The following is a 22545-nucleotide window of genomic DNA, read 5'->3' as shown; positions in this document are numbered from 1 at the left end:
GCTGGTAGGGAACCTTGCCAAGGCCACCCAGCAGCTCAGGGCAGAGCCAGGCTTGGCCGTGGGGTCTCTGTGCGTGGTCAGCACCATGAGCCGGGGGGCTGCAGGGGAGGCGTGCCACCAGGGGTAGTTCCCTGAGCTGCAGGTTATATAGCACCAGGCAGATGCCACCAGCTCCTACCTGCTCAACACCTTAGCTGTTCCCCTCCTCAGTAAGGGGAGTCATGTGTTGCTCTTGATGGACTCATTGTGCATGCTGGCTTTTCTGTAAGGCCCCACTGCGTCTTCTACCCCAAGTAGTTCCTTTTGGAAAGCATTTTCTTGATCCCTTCTGTGTGGCCACTTCAAGGAGAGACTGGGCCCAGGACTCGCTCCTTTCCCGTGGATTTCAGACCTGAGCAGGCTAAAGTGGAGGGAGGATGGAAAGCACTCCTGGATGTGGCCACCACAAGGGTTGGCGAGGGCTCTGAGTGGCTGTGCCTAAGAAGGCTGAGACGCACGGCTCCCTTTGCCCCCGTCTGATCTGGGGCAGGAGAGGGAGAGGTGCTGATGCCCAAGGGAAGACTGAACTGCTGGTGGTGAACTTAAGCAGGAGAAATCACCCAGAACAACAGCCAAGGGCTGACTAGGTGCAGCACCCAAGGGGCTCAGTCCTGGAGTGGCAAGGGACAGGCAGGCAGGCAGCCCTCAATGAGGCCAGCCTCATGTACAGAGCTGCAAAAAGATAACCTGAAACTGCTGACAGTTCTGACAGCACAAAGGCTAGCAGATTACTTGTAATCCTTTATTTCCTCCGGCTGAAAATAGGATGCTACCTAACAATGTGTGTGAAAACTCCCTAATGTAGAAAAAACATGTATGGTTTGGTCCGGCTGTACCTGCAGAAAAACCCAGGTAGCAATGACTTCCACAAGATAGGGATTTATTTTTCTCACATTAAAAAATTGCTGAACACAAATAGCTCAGGGCTGGTATGACAGCAAAGATCCAGGCTCCTGCTAGCTTTTTGCTCCCCGTCCGTAGTGGATAAATCATATCCTCATGTTCTCAATATGGCTGTCTGAGCTCCAGCCATCACATCCAAGTTCCAGGCAAGAAGAAGGAAAAAGATGAACAAGGAAGAGTACGCCACCTGCCACCTGAATCCAGTGGATGTTGGGAGTCCCAACTTGCAGTCCCTACTTAATTTGCAGAGTCACTAGTCAGGCAGCAGAGATCACTACTAAAACCTCGACCATGGACTGCAGGGAAGAAGTCCTGTGTGAGAGCGGCCCACGGCCCACTAGCATCACAACCAACACCTGCTGGTTGGTACTTCTCAGCCCTACTCTAGGTTTTCCAATTCCACCTGCACTTGTGTTTTTAACATCCTCCTGATTATTTTTTTACTTTTGTAATTTAAAAAATTAATCCTGTGCTTGTTAGAAGGGAAGGCCATCCAAAGGAATGCAGAGTAGAGTTCATATCCCAATTCTAGCCCCAGGCTGACTGATGCTACAGCCTTCCCCACTCCCCAGAGGGAACTGCGCCACCTTCCTCCTGGTCAGAGACCCCCTCCCCAGCGTTTGAGGGAGACAGGGGGGCACTCACGACTGTCTTGGGGCACTAGCCTGAAAACAATGCAGAGCAGACTGCAGGTGGGGCTCAGGCCCAGCAGGTCCTTGGCACCTCTCCCACTTCATGGGCCATGTTCCCAAATGACAAAGGGTACTAGAACCTGGGATGCCTGACCCCAAAAGGGGCCGTCACTTCAGTCATGTCAACTATTAGGACTGTCCTCTGGACTTAGCTGAGCAGGCTTCCGGGAAAGCAAAATGCAAACATAATGATTACATCAGCTCCTCCTACGTAAGCCCCCCCTGCCCCAACCACCCAGGCAGCTTGGGGCAGCAGGGGACTCAGCTCCTAACCCCATCTGGCCCTCTGGCCATTAGGAGCTCCCTGCACTAACAGGTGGAAGAGGACTCGTTCACGGTCACAAAGCAAGCAGCCACAGATGAGACGCTGCAGTCACACGCGGTGTCCTAGATCTCGTGAGGGCTGCCACCCAAGGCTGGGACAAGTGCAGATGTGGGGCCGGATGCGAGACAAGAGGACTTATCCCTGTAGAGGAAGGTGTGTGGGCTGTCCCTTGTGGCGCTCTAGGCACAGGAGGCACTACACCCCACCCCACCTGGGCAGCCTCTGGAGGGCACAGTAGGAGTAGCAGGTGGAGCAGAGGCCAGCACCTGAGTCCCACTGGGGCCTGTCAGCAGCTCACGGCTGCAGCCTCTCCAGGGCAGCCTCTCCAGGGCCCCTCGCACTGTGGGCTCCGGCCACCCTGCTCGCCCTGCCCCTTTGTGCCTAGTGGGCACAGTGGCTCCCAGCTGTCTAGTCCCTGACCTCTGCCCCAGTCCCTGAAGTCTTGCATTAAACTCTTTAGTTAAACCCTCTGGTGACACAAAAAGAAAATGCCAAACCTGATGTCACGGACCTTTAGTAGACATGCACCAAACCAGGCCTTGCCCCCACGCAGCACGTCTGTGACACTCAGGAAAAGACAAATGATAATAAATACACGTCTACACAACACGGCTATATACAAAATGCTTCTCTTCAAGCCACAGGCAGCAGTGTTCTTGCTCAACAGACTTGGATCATCATAGACGTCACCATGCTGTCGAAGGCCCTGCAAACAGAAACAGACCGATGCAGAGGAGACGCGGCCCTCTACCCGTTGCCCGCAGACAGGCGCTGTGGCACTGCCTGACTCCAAGGACGCCCCAGGCATCAGTCTCCAACATCCAAGTAAGTAAACGTGGCTGAGAGGCCAGGATGTGTGTCCTGCCACACTCAGCAATTAGAATCTAGGTTTCCTGCCTCCTGGTTCCCTACACAGGTTCCCGAGGTCCTGCTCACTAGATTCAACCTTGCCCTGGCTGGGTCTCCAGGCAGAGGAGGAGGAGCTGCAATGTGGGCACTGCCGGGCTGTGGTACAGTGAGAACAGTGGCTGTCCCTGCCATGAACAGCCCAGGAGACAAGGGGTCAGCATAATGCTGCCAGCTTCTCCCCTCTGGAACCCAGGATGACCCAAAGCACAGTGTCACAGCTGAGAGAAGGCACCATGGGAAAGGCCTGGCTCCGGTCAGTGCAGTATCCTTTCCCCTGCCGGCTACCAGGAGCCTTTGGGAAACGTGTCTAGAAACGTCGGGAATTCCTAGGAGCAGACTTGGGGTGTGTACACAGGAATCCTTCTTTATGAAGCATCTTCATGACATTCCGATGTTGACTGTTTATTTTGAAGACTATCTGAAGACATCTGCGATCCAATTTCCTCACCATCCAAGTTCAACATCAAAGACAGACTCAGGCAGGGATGGGAGGATGTCCTGCCAGAAGGCCTGCACATGTGCCTGCTGGGCACACCTGGGAAACCAAACGGGCAGGCTCTGCCCCACACCCTGCCCCCCAACCCTTTTATATGTTGGAAATCTGCGCAAGAGTTTGTTTGATAAAACAGGGTTCTGCTCCTTCAGAATTGCTGCCTTAGGGGAACAGTGTTCATTGCTTACAAAGACCTTCCCTCCCTTTCAGAATCATTGCCTTTCAGCAAGCAGGGCCTTGCTGAAGGTGGCAGACCCGAGAGCAGCCACCCACCTGGACTGAATGCGGTCCCCCGGGTTATAGAAGGGGTTGCACATCACATCCGTGTAGGAGTTGTGTAGCTTCCGGAACATCTGAAACAAGAACCCACATTTTTAATTCACATGTACACATAGTCAACCAGGTGGGGTGGTATGTAGAGCCTCCTGTGCCCAGAGCAGAGCTAGAGGGGCACAAGATTTATGGCTTCTAATCATTTCAAAACAAGTGAAAATGGGGAAACAGGCCCAGGCACCGGTCGCAGACACCCTGCCCTTACACTGCGAATCTCGTTGTCTCGAAGTGCTGTGTTAGAGGAATCCACCACCATGACAAACTTCACCTTGGAGTTAGTCACATAGCCGTATCTGCACAACTGGTTAAAGAACATGCTGACAACACAGGGACTCGGTGGCAGCATGAAACACGGCCTCGCTGTGGTGAGTGTGTGAATAGAGGGCCATCTGTGCACATGCCCTTACTCCAAAGCTGCTTTGGAGAAACATGACCACCTCTCATCACAGGAAGTGCCCCAAGCTGGGCCCATCCAGCAATGCCAGACCATTTGGACCTCGTTGGATGTGACTGGACATTTCCTTGGGGCAGCTTCTGGTGTTTACTGGAGGAGCAAAGGGCAGGCAGCTAAACCCCATCCTGATTCAAACGCCAGGGCTGCCCTGCCCAGGGCCTGGGGCCCCTTGCCTTCTTTAAGAATCAATGCCTAGCCTGAGAGTATTAACTACAAAACCAGAGGTCTCACAAATATGGCCAATCCTGCCTGTGGTATCAACACCTCTACCGGCCACTTCACCTGGTAGAACAGCAGCTCCTGGGCAAAACATATTTGAGAGCTTGCTCCCAGCATATGTTGTCAGTTTGGCTCAAATAAACTCTCCTAAAAATTTTCTACAGGTTTGGACAAGCTACATTACTGCTTGTGGGAACATCATTGAACTCCATGGATTTCAAGCCATTTGTCCCAAGGGAGTGGTCAAGGTTTTAGAGTGACTCGGGCTGAGCCTGATAAGGAAATGAGTGAACCAATTATGCCTTGCTCAGAGTGGATGGCCCTCCTGAGAAAGGAATCCCTGCAGTAATGAAGCAGGAGCTTCACCCGTTTTTCTACAAACCAGACGAGGGACATGTGTAGACTGTCACAATTCTCCATGTAATTCAAGCCTGGATTTTCCCACATCCTCCTGATTAAAGGGAAAAAGTACATAAGGTCTTAATTAGCTTCAAGCTGCCCTAACTCCCCCCACGGCTAAAAGCCCTCACCTTTTTTTCTTTCCAAGTGTTGGTACTGTGGATGGGGGAAAAAAAAAAGCATTCTATAACCAAGTAACCTCCTAATTCTATAAGCAAGTAACCTCCATTCCATGGAAAGTAACAGGGTGATCTGATCATAAACACCTAACTGGGCAGGTCACGGTGGAGTGTAGTCACACACTCCAGGCATATAACTTTTTAGTAAGAGGTTTCTCTTTGCTTTAAGCAAGCCCTGTCCATCGTATCTATGCATTAGGTTAACACACCTTTGGAATAACCGCCCTCAAGAGAGCCCATATTCTTAACTATCCTGTAATCCAATCCCCGCTTTGCTTTCCCCCCCCTCCACATAATCTTCCTTACATTCCCCACTTAATGTTAAATGCATAAAAAAAGCTGCAAAACTGTTATTCTCTTGAGCATTTGAGATCTTGCTCCTGGCATATGTTGTCAGTCTGGTTCAAATAAACTCTTATAAAAATTCTCTGCACGTTTGGACGTTTCTTACGTTGACAGTACAAAATGCCTTTCAGGGTTATCTGATTCTACAGTACATGGCACAACTGTAGGCAGAATCCCCTGCGGGGAGAGGCCCTCTGACAGGCCCCCACTGGGTGTGAAGGATACACCTTGTAGTCCTCTGTGGGGTACAGCAGACCCAGGTAGAGCTCCCTCTGGTCCACCAGGGCCTTCCCCATTGCAGAGACCTTCTCGTCCACCACATCCAGGGACGTGTGTACCATATAGTGGAACTTCAGCTCGTTCTCCATGGGGACGCTGCGGATGTAAAGAGGGTAATTCTGCAAGAAAGGGTGACAGCAACTGAAGTGATGACAATCCACTGTGTGCGCCAACTCTGAATAAAAGGCCTCAGAGCTAACTAGCCACGGGAACATGCTCTCCTTCTCTAAAACCAATAGCCCCATCCACCAGACTGCTGCCTTCAGAGGACCCAACCTATTTTGAGGAAGTTTACACATTGTCTGCAAAGGGGCATCACCAGGGTGGGCAGAAAAAAGATGGCTCAGAAAAATGGGTTTGAGCACAGCGTGACAACTAATCCTGCCATCTGGACAGGTCACTCACCTTGTGTGTGGGGCACAGTCCCAGCACATGCTCTCCTCTGGCCCAACAATACTGCTTGTTTCCTGACCCAGCACCCCCTATAATGTCTTCACTTTCGCAGACGCACTGGCACGCCCTCTCACTAAATCCTGCAAGGCATGGCTCACACCTCCCTTCATTTCAGCAGATCCATTCCCAACCATCTAACCCTGGAGTTAGTTAACAGCATCTTCCTGGGGCTCCCACATGTCACAATTTACTGCTTCTGTCCTGTTCCTGGCGCTGCCCAGATATAGTGAACACTACACTGTCCCTACCCTAATGGGGCTAACAAACATCTGATGACAGAGACAGTCAGCAAAACTGCCAACAAAGAATGTGTTGGCACATAGTGCTAAGAGGGAAGCACCCAGGAGCTTCCAAGCATGGATGCCTCATAAGCCTGGTCTTATGAAAGACAGAAAGGGCACCCAGGCTTTGTGTCATAGGAGTATGCGGACGGCCACTCAGTCTCAGGATTCAGAAACAGCTTTCTACAGGAAATAAAATCTATGGTGGCCAACAAAGGGAATGGGAGAGGGAGAGAGGGCTTCCAGGTGCAAAGGCCGAAGGTGAGAGAGCCGAGCCAGTGGGGAGCTGGCAAGTAATTCCGCTGGGTTGGAGTGAAGGAAGCTAATGGTATAGGGAAAGGAGATGAGGCGACCACGTTATTCCGACTTATCCTTAGGCAATGAAACGGAACTGGAGAGATTTTAGGCAGGGGCGTGACACAATCTAGTTTGTTTTTAAAGCAGCATTTTGACTACTGTGTGCTGCGTCGCTAGTCCGGGTGGGCGATGGCTTGGCCCACGGAAGTGCACGGTGCGGCAGGATGAAGTGGGCAGCTGACTCGGGAGCAAGACAGGAAAGGAGGTCCTGGCCTGTGGGGACCCGGCGTTGACGCTCCCGCAGGTACACGGGAGGGTGTGGGCGGCGCCTCCCGGAACTGCCCTGACCCCTCGGCTCCTCCAAGCCTGCGGGTTCATCCCTCCGGGGTCCCAGGGGCAGGGAAGCGGGGAGGCGGAGGGCGAGGGCGAACGCCAGAGCAGAGCAGGGCCGACCGCCCACCCGCGTACGCACCTCCTTGGCGATCACTGCCACGCACACCGCCATCTTGGGAGGCCCGGCCAGCGGCGTCACGTGACCCCCGCCAGTCACGCATCCCCCGGGGCCCCGCCCCTTCTGTCATTCAGCCGGCCGGGCCCCGCCCCGCCCCGCCGCCGGGCCGGAAAGGCAGTCGTCCTGTTCCCGCTGCAGGCCGGGACTCGGCGGCGCCCGGCGGGTTGCCATGACGCCGGCTGATGCGGCCATGAGGTGGCGGCTGCTACTGGTGCTGAGTGCAGTGGGGCTGGGGGCCACGGGCGTCCCACAGCCCCCCAACATCCTGCTCCTGCTCATGGACGACGTGAGTGTGGGCCGGGCTCCTGGGGAGCGCGCTCGGGGCGGGGGGGCGACCGTGGGTGGAGAAAGCCCGTGGGGGTTGGATTGTGAGTGGGGGGAGACTTGTGCAAGGAGGGCCGTGGGAGCGTTCAGCTGACGTGAGGGTAGCGCCTGACCCTGACGGCTACAGCCTCGCAGAGGGGTGAAGCTGAAGCGAGGTAGTGGTGTCCAGGCCTGGAGAAGACCCCTCCTGCACTGTTGCCTTTCTTGTCCCTCGGGCTCTGGAAGGATGGAGGGGCAGCCCAGACCAGCAGCGGCCCTGGCCTGGGGAGGTCCAGCTCCCTGACAGGGCCTGCTCACTCCTGCCCTCCCACCCAGTGCCCAGGGTATCCAGGCACGGAAGGGGGTGCCAAGCTGACCAATATCCAGTCCCTGCCTGCCTAGAAAGTCGCTTTCCCCTGCCTTTGGCTTACTGCACCTGCCTTACTGCACTGCACCACCTGGGCAGGATGCTCCTGCCCTCTTGAGATTTCTGGCCAAATGTCAGGTCTTTAACTGAAGCAGAAGGAATATCCCGTCAGGTCTGTGTGCAGCCCAGGCCAGGTCACATCGTCACACTGGTGGTCCAGCCCTGTGAAGATTAGAGCTGAGCCATTCACTTGTTTCTCTGCAGCCTTGTCCCATGTGCTCCTTTCCTGAGGAAGCCAGGAGTGAAATGGAGATTCTGAAATTAGCTATTGTGAGGTATGGGGGCAAAGTGGGGATGCAGACAAACCTGGGTTCTGGATTCGAGGATCTTCCTCCCCTCCGAGCCAGGGGAAGTTATGGAAGCTCTTTGGGCCTCACCTCCTCCCCATCCAGCTCTCCTCATAGTGATGAAAGGACTGAGGCAGGGCAGATGGCAGGCCGTGGTGCTCGGTACTGTCAGGTCCAGTGATCTGACAAAAGTCAGTGACCTGTATACAGCTCCTAAAACTCTTGGAGGGAAAGGGGTGTCTGTGGTGTGCTCATGAGGCGACTGGTGGCTGGAGCCCTGGAAAGTTTCAGGATGGGGTCCCCAGAAGGCCAAGATGTGAATAGATGGTTGAAACTTTCATCCCAGCCCCTGACCTCAGGAGGGGAGAACGGCTGGAGTTTGAGTTCCATCACCATCGAGTCAATGATTTTATCCATCATGCCTGTGTCACGAGACCTCCGTCAAAAACCCTAAACAATGGAGGTGCTGCATGGAGGTGCTGGGAGAGCGGGGGGAGGGCTGGGAGCTCCCTTATCCGTACCTTGCTCTAGGCGCTTCTTCCATCTGCTGTTCCTGAGTTGTATCCTTCATAATGAACTGGTAATAGTAAATACAGCACTTCCCTGGGTACTGTGAGCCATCCTAGCAAATCATAGAACTTGAGCAAGTTGGTCAGAAGTACGGGAGGCCCGGGAGTTGTGGCTAGCTGAAGGGGGGCCATCTTGTGGGACTGAGCCCGTGACCTGTGGGATTTGAGGCTAGCTCCAGGTATATAGTGGAAGAACTGACCCGAATTGTTGTACTCCCAACTGTTGACCGGAGAGTTGGAGAAGAGGCTGGTGTGGAAACATCCCCACATTTGGTGTCAGAAGTGAGTAAATATAGATCAGAGTTCCCCAAAAGGCCAGCAGAGACATCACAGGAACCATTGGACCAAGGCCAGGAGCCTCGTGTGGCTGTTAGACGGTCCTGGCGGGCAGGAATTGAAAGCTGCTGTATGTGTAAAATACACTTGGATTTTGAAGACTTAGTACGAGAAAAAAAAATGTAAAACAATCTCGTTTAGTCATTTTTTTATTGTTAAAATAAGGATTCTTTATATAAAAAATTAACAACATTCAGATGACCCTGCAAAGATCATAGAAACCCAGCCATCATTCCACCACCCAGAGATAACCCTGGACATGCTTCTTTTTGGTCTCATAGACTTACTCACACGATGACTGCTTCAAAAGCAGGCTCTGCAGCCCCTTAGCCAGCCCCATTCTGATGACCAGTAGGGAAACTACTCCTTAATGAATATGTCAGTCTTGGAAATGCTTGCTTCCTGTTTCAATACTCAGTCTTCTCCAAACTGGGGTCCCCATCAAGGCTCGTTCAAGCAGTCTCTTGGATGGCAAGCCTCTAGCTGAGTGCTTTTTCGGGTTTCTGCCCCTTCCCCTTCTCTCCAGGGTGGCAGTGGGTGTGTGAAGCAAGTCATGTGCCTTCCTGACTGTGCACTGAAGGTTTGTTGAAATGATAATATTTTTGGACATACATACAGGCATACCTTGGAGACATTGCAGATCTGGTTCCAGACCACTGCCATAGAGCGAATATCGCAATAAAACGAGTTGTGATCTTTTTGCTGCTGGAGGATCTTGTCTTCAGTTTGTAAAAACGCAACACCTGTGAAGCACAATAAAGCGAAGTGCAATGAAACGAGGGATGCCTGTACGTATTTAGGTTAAATCAAATAACTTAGCCCTCATTCATCTATTTCTTTTTGCCTTTTTAATGGGGCTACTAGAAAATGTACTTACACAGGTGGCTCCTGTGTATTTCTGTTGGAAGTGTCATTTTAGGCCCTGGAGGTTCTGAATGGTGGAGCATGACCAGTGCTGGTAGTGTTTTTTCTCAAGGGGCGCTGACGTGGGGTGGGGCAGCAGGAACCGGAACTGCGGCCAGGAGCCCCAGTGCCAGGCCCCTCTGGTGCAGGTTCCTTCTTGTGGCTTTCGGGTTCTCTGGCAGCTGAAACTAGAGAAGTCTGCAAGATCTTTGTCCTGGTCAGCAAACGTGGATAAGTTAGGACTTTGGGGTGGCAAATAACAGAAAATGCATTCAAAGTGACTTAAGCAAAAATGGGAAACCCAGTTCTCCTGACTAGACAGGCTAGGGCGGCAGTGGCTTCAGGTGGCAGGATCCAGAGGCTCCCTTGCTCTGTGTCCTGACCTGCCCTGACAGTCGGCAGGCCCAGTGTGAGGGTGCGCTGAAGATTTAGTCCATACCCCTGAGCCAGGCTTACTGGTTGGGGAGGGGTCTGGCCAATGCCCCGCCCCACCAGAGGACCAGTCGGGGAGCGGGATGGGGCATTTGTGGCAGGGTGTGCAGACGCCTTCGTCCAGGGTGGCACCTGGTGAGGGTAGGGATGGCGTCTCCCTCCTTTTTCCCCCAGTATGTCCTCAGACCCAGGGCTGGCCCGGGTAGACATGCATTGCATGAGTTTAGAAGATGTTGAGAACCATTTCGTCAGTGGAGCTGATTCAATTATGTTCTCCAAGGCTGATGGGGCTGGGGAGACAGAGCTCCCTCCCAGGGCATCCCAGCCTAACTGGGCCCAAGACCACTTCCAGGGGCCCTAGCGCTCTCTGTGTCAGGGTCCCTTATTTGTAAAACAGGACTAAGCAGAACTGCCCTGACCCAGGAAGTTTAAAGGTGAGCTGCACAGCGGCCAGCTCCAGTGTGACCACGGTGGGCCCAGCAAGTGGGCGCCCCCAACCTGAGCCTCCAGAGCCAGTCAGCAGACCCTGCAGGTCTTTCAATGTGTGTGTGTCTATAAGAATCCCTTGTAGCCAGCAGTGTGTGATGCTTACGTTGCTCCACCGTCTTGAGATTCTAAGTGAAGGCAAGGTCACGGGTGGGAAGAGGCCCGTCATCCCCGGGGCCCAGTGGCTTTTGCCTTCTGTGCATGTGGGCAGTGACGTAGGAGAGGGGAAAAGATACTAAATATGATGTGTGAGATGATGATTCCCTTTAACCCCTAGTAACTCTGCAAAATAGATGTTAATATTCCTATTTTTGTAGCTAAGAAAGCTAATCAACAGGTAATAATAGAATGGTCTTGAGCAGACAAGCAACACAGTGGGCCAGGGATTGCTGGCCTCAGAAAGGCCCACCTGTAAGCAGGCTGGTCCCTGGGTCAGCATCTGGGACCTGGGATTTAGAGAGTGTCCCACCATTGCCAACAAGAGGGGCTCCCTGCACCCACTTTGTTTATGCAAACATTGTGATTTATGTTGGACACCTGCCTTCCTCGTGGGAGGCTAGAACTGTGGTGGGTGGCAGGCAAAGGGTGCTACGTGACAAGCCCTTTGGTCTCTCTCTGCTCCTCTGACCTGGGACGTGCCCTGCTTAGAGGGACAACAGCCCATTGGTACCTGTGAGGACAAATCCACACTCGGGGCAGAGTAGGGTGAGGGCAGGAGCCTGGGAGCCTTCTCCAGGCCAGGCTTCAAGCAAGTTGTGCCATCTCAGCCTGCACTGGGGCTCCTGCTAGGTCAGCAGATGCTTCTGAGAATGCTCCCCTGCCCCTCTCTCCTGCCCCCAACTTAGACATGTAGCCCTGTCCCTGGACATGCAAACTTCATGCGGGCCTTGGCAGACTCTGAGGCACGTTGTCCCTTCTCGACCCACGAGCACCCTACCTTCCTTTCTTCTGTCAGCCACACCTCTCTCCAGGCGCTTTTTTCATTCCAGCTCCTATTGTCACTGAATGGAAAAGCCATTTCAGTGACTTCAAAATAAACCATCTCCAAAAGAATCCAAAGCGGAAAGGGCCAAACCTAGGACCCTATGGCCAGAAGGGCCTTTGAGAGCAGACTACACGATCCAAAGGCAAAAGCCCTAAGTGGGCTCTCGGACCCTCTTATGTCTCAACCAGCCTAAAGCTGGGAGACAAGAACAAGGGGAGAAGTCAGTGCCTGGGAGAAGCATGGAGGCCGAATCTCACCAGAGGCAGTGTCACCCTCCTGGGCTCACACTTATGGGGAGGGTGGCTGTATAAACTATCTTGCAGAGAAGAGAGAAGGAGCATTAATAATTACAGATAATAGGGATGGCCGGATGGCTCAGTTGGTTAGAGCGTGAGCTCTTAACAACATGGTTGCCGGTTCGATTCCCACATGGGCCAGTGAGCTGTGCCCTCCACAACTAGACTGAAAACAACGAGCTGCCACTGAGCTTCCAGAGGGGCAGCTGGATGGCTCAGTTGGTTAGAGTGTGAGCTCTTAATAACAAGGTTGCCTGTTCAATTCCTGTATAGGATGGTGGGCTGCACTCCCTGCGACTAAAGGTTGAAAACAGCAACTGGACTTGGAGCTGAGCTGTGCCCTCCACAACTAGACTTGGAGCTGATGGGCCCTGGAGGAACACACTGGTCCCCAATATTCCCCAATTAAAAATTTTTAAAATTTTTATTAAAAAGAGTAATGTTTAATAATAATAATAAGATAATAACAACAACAACAGACCATAGACCTAAATGAGACTGTCCTGGGCCTACCACCACCACATATGGCCTAGAGTTGCCAGATCTCTTCGTGATCAACAGGCCCAACTGAAACGTCTACAGAATCAACCCAGCGTCTTTGGAGTTTTCCAGGTCAGCGCGTGCTGACCAGGCAGGCACGTTCCTCTCAGTTCAGACCCTTGTCCTTTCATACAGGCCTGAGACTTCTTGTTGGCTGACTCACCAGAGCCCAGTGAGTCAGAAGGGCTTGAAGGGGCTCCTGGAAACAGGAACTGCCAAAGTCCTCCCAGGGCTCAGCAGAAAAGCGGGTACCTGCACTTCTCTGTGCTAACTGCTCCGTTGAGATGTAGTTCACCATACCTGCAGTTCACACAGTGAGAGTTCAGCGGTTTCTAGTATAGTCACAGCACAGTGCAGCCTCACCACGGTCAGCTTTAGACCATTCTCATCACCCCAAAAAGAAGTCCCGTTATCACTGGCAGTCACTGCCTGTTCTCCTCCCTCAGCCCCTGGCAGATAGCAGTCTGCTTTCTGTCTCTGTGGATTTGCCTGTTCTGGACATTTCGTAAAAATGGAATCAAACACATTTGTCCTTTTGTGACTGGCTGCTCTCGTGTAGCATCGTGTGTTTGAGGCTCATCCACGTTGGAGCGTGTGTCGATACTTCCCTCCTTTTTTTTTTTTTAATAGTTATCTTACAGTAATCAGAATTTTTTTAAAAACTTTTATTTATTTTAAGCATGTTTTTCCAGGACCCATCAGCTCTAAGTCAAGTAGTTGTTTCAATCTAGTTGTGGAGGGTGCAGCTCACAGTGGCCCATGTGGGTATCGAACCCGCAACCTTATTGTTAAGAGCACTGCTCTCTAACCAACTGAGCTAACCGGCCACCCGATACTTCACTCCTTCTTATGGCTGAGTAATATTCCAGGGTGTGGATGGACACATCATCACCTGGACACTTGGTTGCCTGCACATTTTGGTGACTGGGAATAGCACTGCTGTGGATGTCGTGTGCACGGTCTCACGTGGACGTCTGTTTTAGACTCTGGTGGGGAGACACCCATGAGTGGAATCATTAGGTCAGATGGTCGTCTCAGGTTTGGTGATACTATATCATCTCAGATACTATATCAGGAGAGAGTAATGTGTCACTCCCCAAGGGAAGGTCTGACTCGTAAGGGGCCGCAGCATGGGTCTGGGAGCTGGAGCAACCTTGGCTCGCTGGGCCCTGCTCCACAGCTAGAGCCCTTTTCTGCCCCCACCCCTTGTTCAGGAGAAGAGGGGACGGCAGTTAGTCACTGTAGAAGTGACAACCTGGGGTCTCATGCTGAGAACGTCTAAGGAGACCCAGCTTGGAAGGACCTTGTCACAGTTCATCCAGGTTGTGGTAATATTCTATCATGTGTGTATTACTTTCCTGGAGCACAGCAAATTACCACAAATTTGGTGCCTTAAAACAATAGAAATATTTTCTCTCCCAGCTCTGGATGCCAGAGTCTGAAACCAAGTTGTCAGCAGAGCTGGTTCCTCCCGAGAATTAGAGGGAGGACCCTCCCTGCCTCCCCTCCATCTCCCAGGAGGCTCCGGGTGTCCTTGGCTTAGATGCATCACTCCAGTCTCTGCCTCCCTCGTCTCAAAGCCTTCTCTCCTGTGTGTCTGTGTGTCTCCTCCTCTGAGAAGGACACCAGTCACTGGAGTAGGGCCCAGGCTACTCCGGAATGACCTCATCTTAGCTAATTACAACTGCATTTCCAAATAAGGTTACATTCCCAGGTTCTGCATGGACATAAATTTTGGAGGCTGCTATTCAACCCAGTGCTGGGTGGGTAGACCATGTTGTGTTTATCCACTGATCAACTTGATGGACTCTGGGGTCTTCCCTTTGGGCCATCGTTACCCACGCTGCTGTGGACATGCGGGTAGTTTTGTATGACATTCGTTTCAGAAATTGAACAGCTGGGTCACATGGCCACGCTCCATTTAGCTTTGTGGGGATCCTTTCACTTGCTGTTAAATCTCAGTCTGCACAGCAGACTTATGAGGGCTTCTCTATGTCAAGGCCAGGGTGCAGGTGAGCACACGACGTCTCCACTAATTGGTCCTCGAAGCCCAGCCACTGCCCACACTCCCCGTGTCCAAGCCAGGACTGAGTCAAGAAGGAGCTCTGTGGCACGGGCCCCCGAGACGGAAGGAGGTTTCAGCTACCTCTCCATGCTCTTTCCTGCAGATGGGGTGGGGCGACCTAGGAGTATACGGAGAGCCTTCCAGAGAGACCCCGAATTTGGACCGGATGGCCGCCGAGGGCATGCTTTTCCCGAACTTCTACACAGCCAACCCGCTGTGCTCACCATGTAAATCAGGGCTGGCCCTTGGCCACCAGGGAGTAGGTAGGGGGTGGGGACCAGGGGCACGGGGAGCAGGCAGCCCTGACGGAGGCCTAAGCTTCATATTTCCGCCCAGGACTGGGCGGCCTTTCTGTCGGCTGCCGGGCACATTGGGTCCCTGGCTCTGTGCTGTATGGGGCGCGGGGCCATCAAGCTACCGTGGGCTTCTCCCCTGTAAGGATCTGAGGCCAAAGTTGCTGCATGTGGTGGCTCTGATGTCCAGGCACGAGTGCTGTAGCTGGTTCAGAAGCACTTGGCTGGGAAGTGGTTCTTGGCCATGAGGGTGGGTGTCGGGGTTGCAGGCGTGAGCCAGCCCCCCACCCCCCACCCCCATGAGAATCACTGCTGCTGAGGGCCTCCTGCATAAATGCTGGTCTTAAAGAGAAGGAATGCTGGGTGCGGGAGTGCATGAGGGGCCGGGTGAGCCCCACATCTTGGTGGCTGTCCTGGGAGCCAGGAAGAGCGACTGGGGGGCTGGACGATGCTGAGCTGCGGGGCCTGGCCAGCGCTCCCCAGTGACCCATCTCTGAGTCCGTCAGTACAGGGGCGGTCTGCCCACCCAGGTTTAGGAGGCTGGCGGGGCCTGATGTATGACGCATTTTCATGGTGTTTCTGGTTTTTCTCCTCCATGCAGCAAGGGCGGCCCTGCTCACTGGCCGTCTGCCCATCCGCAATGGCTTCTACACCACCAACGGGCAGGCCCGGAATGGTATGTGTGCGTGTGGGCTGTGCCGCAGGCTTGGGAGGCCGAGGACCAGAGAGGGCAAAGGAGGGGCATCTGTCACTCATCCTTACATGTGACCTTCCTGCTCCAGTGTGGCACTCATTCCTCAAGGTCAAGGGCCTTGTTTGGGTTATAACATGCCATTTTGATACAGTGCTTCCATCAAAAACTACGCATTTTAGGCAAGTAGAGAGGATGGTGAGTTTAGCGTGTCGTCTCAGGGGTTCAGGGCACAGCCCAGCGCCCTCCCCCCTCCAGCTTTGAGGACGACACCAAGGCCAACAGGCACTGATCACTGCTCCTTCCCTGCCGTGTCCTGTCCTGGGACTGCCCAGCACGGCCTGGCGAGTTGGATATACCCCCTCCCTCCACCCCAAGGAGCTGCTGCCCATTTGTGCGGGCGAGCTATACACCCACAAAGAGACCCGAGGGAGCCAGTTGCTGTGAGTTCAGCAGGGAACTGCCCTCAGAGAAAGGCAGTATATTAGGGTGGTACAAAAGTAATTGCGGTTTTTGCAATTATCTTTAACCTGTTAAACCATAATTACTTTTGCACCAACCTAATAGAAAGCACCAGGGAACCTGGTGTGAGTGGGACCCTCATAGTAACAGATGACATGTTCCAGAGGGCAGGTGCCTGGAAGACCCCAAAAATGTGTGGCAATGCCAGCTCTTCCCCAGGGCTTTGCCTTTTGACCCTGAAGGGCCAGTGTTCAAATCTGTTACCTTCTGCAGCACAGGCTGCCCCGTGTGTGAGTAGTTCATGCAATGCGGTGTCCTTCTAGCCTACACGCCCCAGGAGGTCGTGGGCGGCATCCCAGACACCGAGCTCCTCCTGCCTGAGCTGCTGAAGGGGGCCGGCTACGTCAGCAAGATCGTGGGCAAGTGGTGAGTCCTGACACTCGTCTGGCCGGGCACATCTGCACAGAGTCATTGCTAAACATTTCCACATGGGGGAAACTTCTTGGGTGGGAAGTGGAGTCTTTGAATTCCAGATCCGTAGGTGTCTGAAGCATTCCTTTAAAAGCCGGCATGGCCGTGCTGGTGGGACCTCCTGTTTGCGGCTGGGCATCGTCTGAGAGCCCATCGCTCTCCTTGTATGTCGCACGTCCCAGCCACCTGCCCTTCTCTCCATTCTTCTGCCTGTGCTGCCTGCTGCCACAGCGTCACAAAGGAGCCACATTATTGCCATAGCAGATGACACTTTGTCAGCAAGCACAAGGGCTTTGTCTGGGGGTGAAATGAAGAAACAGGAAGTACAGGATAGTCATGCAGTGTGGAGTCATTGGGCTCAAATGATCATGACTGTAGAAGCTCACGTTACTGTGCGTGCTGTTTATGCTGTTTTAAGCATGTTATGCAGTTTCTGTCTCTTACTCCCTGGGGTCGTCCAAGTGCACAGCCCTGGAGGGTTGGTGTAAAGCTCAGTGTCCTCTTTTCTTTCCTGAGTATTGGGGCCCTGGGAGAGCAGCAAGCCTACTTCCTAAAGGAAGCCTTCCATGATTTTCCAGCTCTAATTGTCTCTCCTTCAACGTGCCGTGGCCCCTGTGCCCTTAGCCCCTCTGGCACTCACTGGCACTTCTTTCTCAAGGATGAGTGCCTTGTCTGCACCCCTTGGGAACTGCTGCTCCATGCACAGAAACCAGGAGAGACAAGTTGGGAGGCACCTGCCAAGCAGATGAGCTCAGAGGTGGTGGTGGTGGCTGCAGAGCAGAGCTGGTGGGGACGCATTGAACCAAGAGAGCCCTCCTTGCCTGCATGGTCCCAAGCAGAGCCGGGAAGGCCTAGGGAGATGGACAGAGGCTGGCTGTAAGGCCTGCCAGAGCCGTGTCAGGGCTGAACCAGAAGCAGGAAGAGCACCCGAAGATCAGAGCTCTCTGTGCCCAGCCTGGCAGCTCTGCCCGGGGTCTGGCAGCTTCCCGTTCATAGTCCTTGACTTGGGGCAGCCAGAGCTGGAATGGGAGCATGTCTCCATGAGGACAGAGGTGGACACTGGTGCAGGAGGAGGACAGGGCCCAGAGAGGCAGCTCTGCATGGACTCAGAGAGGTGGATACACTGCCAGTGGACACACCAGGGCCATGGCAGCCATGGCTAGAGCAAGGACAGGCTCTGGGGGCCTGGGGCAGAGAGCTCGGCTTCTCCTCAGCCAGGTGGAGGTCCCAGTCTCAGCGAGGTCCCCTCATAGCACTGGTGGGGAGTGCTGGCTGATATGGCTATGACTGCCCTGACGTCCTGCGTCTGGGCCCCAGCACCACGGACCTGGATTTCCTCAGCCTGACCAACGCCTGGGGTGGACGGAACCTGGACGGTGAGAGGCTGCTCCATCTGCCCTGAGTCCCAGGAGCCTGCGACGCCCTGCCGCTCCAGCTCACCTTCAGGCAGGGCTGGCCCCGCTGCTATTTCGGAACAAGCATTTTGAATTGACAGTTTCACATGAGCAGGACCTCGGCTAGTGTTTCTGTTAAGCAAAGGCCATTTGAGCTGACGGATGTGGGTACACAAGAGTCACACACAGCCAGTGCTGGAACGAGGTGTTGAGAAGGGACTAGACATGTAGGAACAGCCCAGAGAAGACACGAGCCACAAAACAGGAAGCACAAACAGAGGTCACAGCAGAGCCGTCACTCACACACCTGTCAGAGAGACCAGAAAGGCCCAAGGTGGGCGCCAGGCAGCTATCTGGAGGCAGAGCAGTGGGGAACCGAGGCCCCAAGAGATGCACTTAGTGTCACCCAGATTCAGATGCTGGCACCCCCGCTGCCCCACTGCATTCTCTCTGATCAAGTGGCAGAGCAGTACAGTGAGCTCACAGGAATCTGGGCTTTGTATGACCCGTTGCAGGGCCTCTGAGCGGTCAGGGTGGGGCCTGCCCAGGGGCAGAAGAGGAACAGGACCCTCTGCTCCAGGGACACGGCTTTCCAAACCGCATCACTGCGAGAGGCTTTCTGCAAATGAAAACCTAAGGAACCCATCCACTTCCCAGGATGGAGTCAGCTCACTCCACAGGGATTGAGATCCAGAGCCACTGCACTCCAGAACCACCTCTGTAAGCCCCACGTTCCAAAGAACGGATGGGGCCATGCTCCAGGACCACTGGAACCTGATTTGGATGGGAGCCTGTCAGTACCTCCCATTGGCTGGAGGACCCAACATTAGGTGCCTGCAAGGGGAAGGGGCATGTGGGTGCCGGAGCACAAGGCAAGAGGCCCTCTCGGCTTCAGATGACACCCGCAGTGTATGGTAGGACCTTGCAGAGCACCGGGGTTTCCAAACAGCTTGGCAGTTGTCAGCCTATGTGCACATTGCCATGTTTTCTTCTATCAGGCCCATCCCCACTCCTGACCAGGGTGCTGGGTCGGTGAGCACTGGTCCTGGTGCTGTTCCAGCCCGTGATGTGTGGCAGCGTCGCTGGGAGAGCGTGGCAGGTCCTGACATCTCCTGGAGGGCAAGGTCTTCCTGTGTCCAGGCTTAGCACACTTTGGGTGCTGAGGGATGCTTGTTTCATGAAATGTTCTGTGAAGGTGTTGGGGTGTTGCTGCACAGAACTTTGGAGTGTCCCCCTGCGGGGCTCCCTGAAGTGTCCTGGGTTCCTGTTTCTAGGCATCTGGGCCATAGGCCTCAGTTCCACCCCCTGAAGCATGGATTTGATGAGTGGTTTGGATCCCCCAACTGTCACTTTGGACCTTATGACAACAGGGCCAGGCCTAACATCCCCGTGTACCGGGACTGGGAGATGGTTGGCAGGTAACAGTCCCTTCCCTTCCCACCCTGTGACGCTGAGCCCAGTCCCTGCCCTCGGGGCTGCCCGGGAGCTGGATGGAAGTTCTAGGAGCACCTTCCCACCAGTGCTGGCATCCCAGTTGGCCAGGCCCTGCTTTGCCAGCTCATTGTCCTGCCTAGAGCCTTACAGGACTTGGCCTAGGCCACCGCTTCAGCCACACCTACGAGGTCTCTCACCTTTTCAAAAATATGAGAGCCAAAGATGCTTTCCAGAACAAGGTGTATTCACACAGTAGCCATTCACACGGTCTCTGGGCTCAGACTCCTGCAGCCCGTTGGCAGATGCTGGGCTCCAGCTTCAGAGGCCATCTGCCTGCACCAAGCTAGCAGGTGGGCTGCACACTAGGCACTGAGGAAATCGGCAGCATCACAGAGGACGTGATGGGATGAACCCTGCTTGTGAGTCTCCCAGGAGCCCCAGGATTGCCCTGGTCCTGTCCATGCCCTGGCAGCAGGGCGCCTGCAGCGTGGCCACGCCAGGCAGGGCCCTGGTCTTTCTTGATTTTTGTTTGGCTTAACCTTTCTTTTTTTTCTTCCTTTTTTATTACCATTAATTTGGGGTTGAAGCTCATTATATATCAACGGACCAAGAAGCCGAGCCAACTCGTCGCGTTTTTTAATAGCAGCTTTGTTGAGAGCCTTCACATCCCAGACAGGGCATCCATTTTGAAGTGCACAGTTCATCGCTTTCTCGTATGCGAACAGCACTGTGCAGCCATCGCCAGTTTCAGAACATTTCCACTGCCTCAAAAAGAAACCCCATCTCATCAGCCGTCACCCCAGCCCTGAGCAATGGGGATCCCCTTCTTGTTGTCCTCTCTTTCACTGCCCTCTCTGTCCTTACACGTTGCTCCTTATCCTTCTCCCAAATGGTGACCGTGGCCCCCAGTCTTAGCCCCACTTCGTCCTTGAGGAGACTGAGACCCTCAGGAGCAGTGTGAGCTTCCAGTTTCATTTGTTTATAAATTGAACATTTCCATCGTTGTTTTAAATGAGGCCCATGACGTTGCCTCTGAAATCAGGGAGATGGGGCTTTCTTGGCCTGAAATCTGATTTCTGCCTGGATCTGGATTATTTTCAGATTTTACGAAGAATTTCCGATTAACCAGAAGACTGGAGAAGCCAACCTAACCCAGATCTATTTACAGGTAATAGAAGCCTGTGCTGGGCAGGCTTTATGGTGGGGGGAAGTCAGCCTTCAGGCAGAGGCAGATGGTATGTTCTTCTCCTCAGGAAGCCCTGGATTTCATTAAGAGGCAGCAGGCAGCTCAGCGCCCCTTCTTTCTCTACTGGGCCATCGACGCCACACATGCACCTGTTTATGCTTCTAAGCCTTTCTTGGGCACCAGTCAGCGAGGGCGGTGAGTCCTTGATCGTAGAGACATAGACCCTTACCTGGGGGCGGGGGATTCAGCTGTGCTTGATTACCTCCACGGACAGGGTGCTCAGTACCATTGTGTTTTTAATGATCAATTGTAGAACAAGACTGAAGCATCTGTGCCTCTGAAGCTATCCGTCACCCCAAGATTAGTAGGGGGAGTACTATAGCGGTGTGGTCAGCTCTGTTCGGATTAACTCTGGGAACTTGAACTTTCCTCCTCCTCTTCTGTGAATTTAGCCAGTCTGTTTTGTTGTCCATCCCTGAAGTTATGATTTAACTGCTCTTTGATCACACCGATGCCCTTGGCCATCTTTCCCATAGGTATGGGGACGCTGTCCGGGAGATCGATGACAGTGTGGGGAAAATCCTGAGCCTTCTTCAGGACCTGAGGATCACAGAGAACACGTTTGTTTTCTTCACCTCTGACAACGGTGCTGCCCTCATTTCTGCTCCCAAACAAGGCAGGTGTTCAGAGTGTTCCTATCATCACATCCTCAAACAAGGCTCCATTCTGGAAGGCTGGACCCCTGAGACTCACTCAGGGTCCCCTCAGCCACTCTTGGGACAGAGCATGGAGGGGGCTCAGCCCAGGGCCCCATCCAGTTGAGGGAGACACCGGCTCTCCTCCTGGGACCCCATCCAGTGGGAACAGACATGAGGAGACCCAAGAGCTGCTCTGTGGGGTGGTCACACACAAGACCGGCAGGGCCACATTCCATGATGCGCTCTCCTCCCCTGAAAAGCTGGAGTAACTTGGCCTTTTCTGGCGCATGAGGGATGTGTCAGTGTGTGAAATAGTGACTGCCTGACACCCCTCTCTCAACTTGTTTGGTGATTCTAGGTCTCCTGGAGGTGCCTGGTTAGGAGGGAGAGCTTGGTGGGGGAGGGTGGAGACCACGGCCAGGGTCTTCATCCTGTCCCAGCTCTGCCACTGACCGGCCCTGAAAGCAGGTAACTTCTGCCTCCTGCACATTCACGGGCAGAATGAGGTCACTTCTGGGCTTTTCCCTCTAAAGCTCTGACATTCTCCATCAGCGTTTTTATTCTAAACTTAGATCTAACATGGTGGCCATTGTCACGTGTCTGCCCAGCCACATTTGCACCTTTTTCTGAGATGAGGGAGCCTCCCTTCATGGTGAGGGCAATGACCACCTCCCCTGGGAGCTAACAATGCAGGAGACGCACTTCCCAGCCTCCCCAGCAACCAGGCCCAGGCTGAGGGCACCCCCTACTCCCGAAGCTCCCTCACAAGGCCTCGTGGGGGTAGGTGTCCAGGAGGGAAGGGACAAGCCCTCACCCCACACCCGCTCCAGACGCGCTCTGTGCTTCTGTGCCTGAGCTGGGCCTGTGGGCCTCCTGGGGACCATGACCCCAGGTCCTTCATTAAGCTCTGGTTCCCGGCTTGTGTGAGGTGGCCATACCCTGCTGTTTCGTTAACCTGTAAGAGTTTCACCCTAGTGGTAGCATATCTTTTCATCCCATTCTTAAAAATTCCGGTGCCTCAGCAGGGTCCTGAGTCACTCAGACAGCTCTGGATGGAAGGCCACAGACAGCAGGAAACCCCATGGGGACAGGCCTGCATGAGGAGGCTCTGGGTGAACCTATAGTCCGGGGGCAGAAGGGGCTTCGGGATCTTAAGTGACAGGAACATCACAGCTG

At 53.8% G+C, this 22545-nt stretch overlaps 2 protein-coding genes across 3 annotated transcripts in view; one reads left to right on the top strand and one right to left on the bottom strand.

The window, feature by feature from the left end:
• Positions 1-901: 901 nt before the first annotated feature.
• On the bottom strand, positions 902-7155 carry TRAPPC2L (trafficking protein particle complex subunit 2L). Its single transcript, XM_033127407.1, has 5 exons — positions 7073-7155; positions 5516-5688; positions 3900-3987; positions 3635-3714; positions 902-2665 (listed from the first exon to the last, which is right to left on the bottom strand). Exons 1-5 carry the CDS (start codon positions 7103-7105, stop codon positions 2620-2622), a joined length of 420 nt encoding a protein of 139 aa, XP_032983298.1. The 5' UTR covers positions 7106-7155; the 3' UTR covers positions 902-2619.
• Positions 7156-7175: 20 nt separating this feature from the next.
• GALNS (galactosamine (N-acetyl)-6-sulfatase) overlaps positions 7176-22545 on the top strand; it is a 30061-nt gene continuing 14691 nt past the window's right edge. Inside the window, exons 1-9 of one of the 2 annotated variants that reach the window (XM_033127405.1) lie at positions 7260-7397; positions 9652-9813; positions 14844-14967; positions 15635-15709; positions 16510-16612; positions 19326-19469; positions 20587-20653; positions 20739-20866; positions 21208-21347. In XM_033127405.1, coding sequence (XP_032983296.1) covers positions 14844-14967; positions 15635-15709; positions 16510-16612; positions 19326-19469; positions 20587-20653; positions 20739-20866; positions 21208-21347 — 781 coding nt within the window. In that variant the 5' untranslated portion in view covers positions 7260-7397; positions 9652-9813. Of the gene's footprint in view, positions 7398-9651; positions 9814-14843; positions 14968-15634; positions 15710-16509; positions 16613-19325; positions 19470-20586; positions 20654-20738; positions 20867-21207; positions 21348-22545 lie in introns of both variants that reach the window. The other variant, XM_033127404.1, reaches the window with a different exon arrangement.

Source organism: Rhinolophus ferrumequinum, chromosome 15, assembly GCF_004115265.2.
Source record: "Rhinolophus ferrumequinum isolate MPI-CBG mRhiFer1 chromosome 15, mRhiFer1_v1.p, whole genome shotgun sequence".
NCBI classification, from domain to species: Eukaryota; Metazoa; Chordata; class Mammalia; order Chiroptera; family Rhinolophidae; genus Rhinolophus; species Rhinolophus ferrumequinum.
Note: the sequence above shows the minus strand (reverse complement) of the source record. Positions and strands in the feature narration are given on the sequence as shown.

Excerpts from the sequence above, each read along its gene's own strand:
- TRAPPC2L (XM_033127407.1), bottom strand. The coding sequence starts at position 7,105 with ATGGCGGTGTGCGTGGCAGTGATCGCCAAGGAG. Across the intron at positions 5,689-7,072 it reads TGGCAGTGATCGCCAAGGAG|AATTACCCTCTTTACATCCG; the intron begins GTGCGTACGCGG and ends CCTTTCTTGCAG. Across the intron at positions 2,666-3,634 it reads GGGGACCGCATTCAGTCCAG|GGCCTTCGACAGCATGGTGA; the intron begins GTGGGTGGCTGC and ends TTCTGTTTGCAG.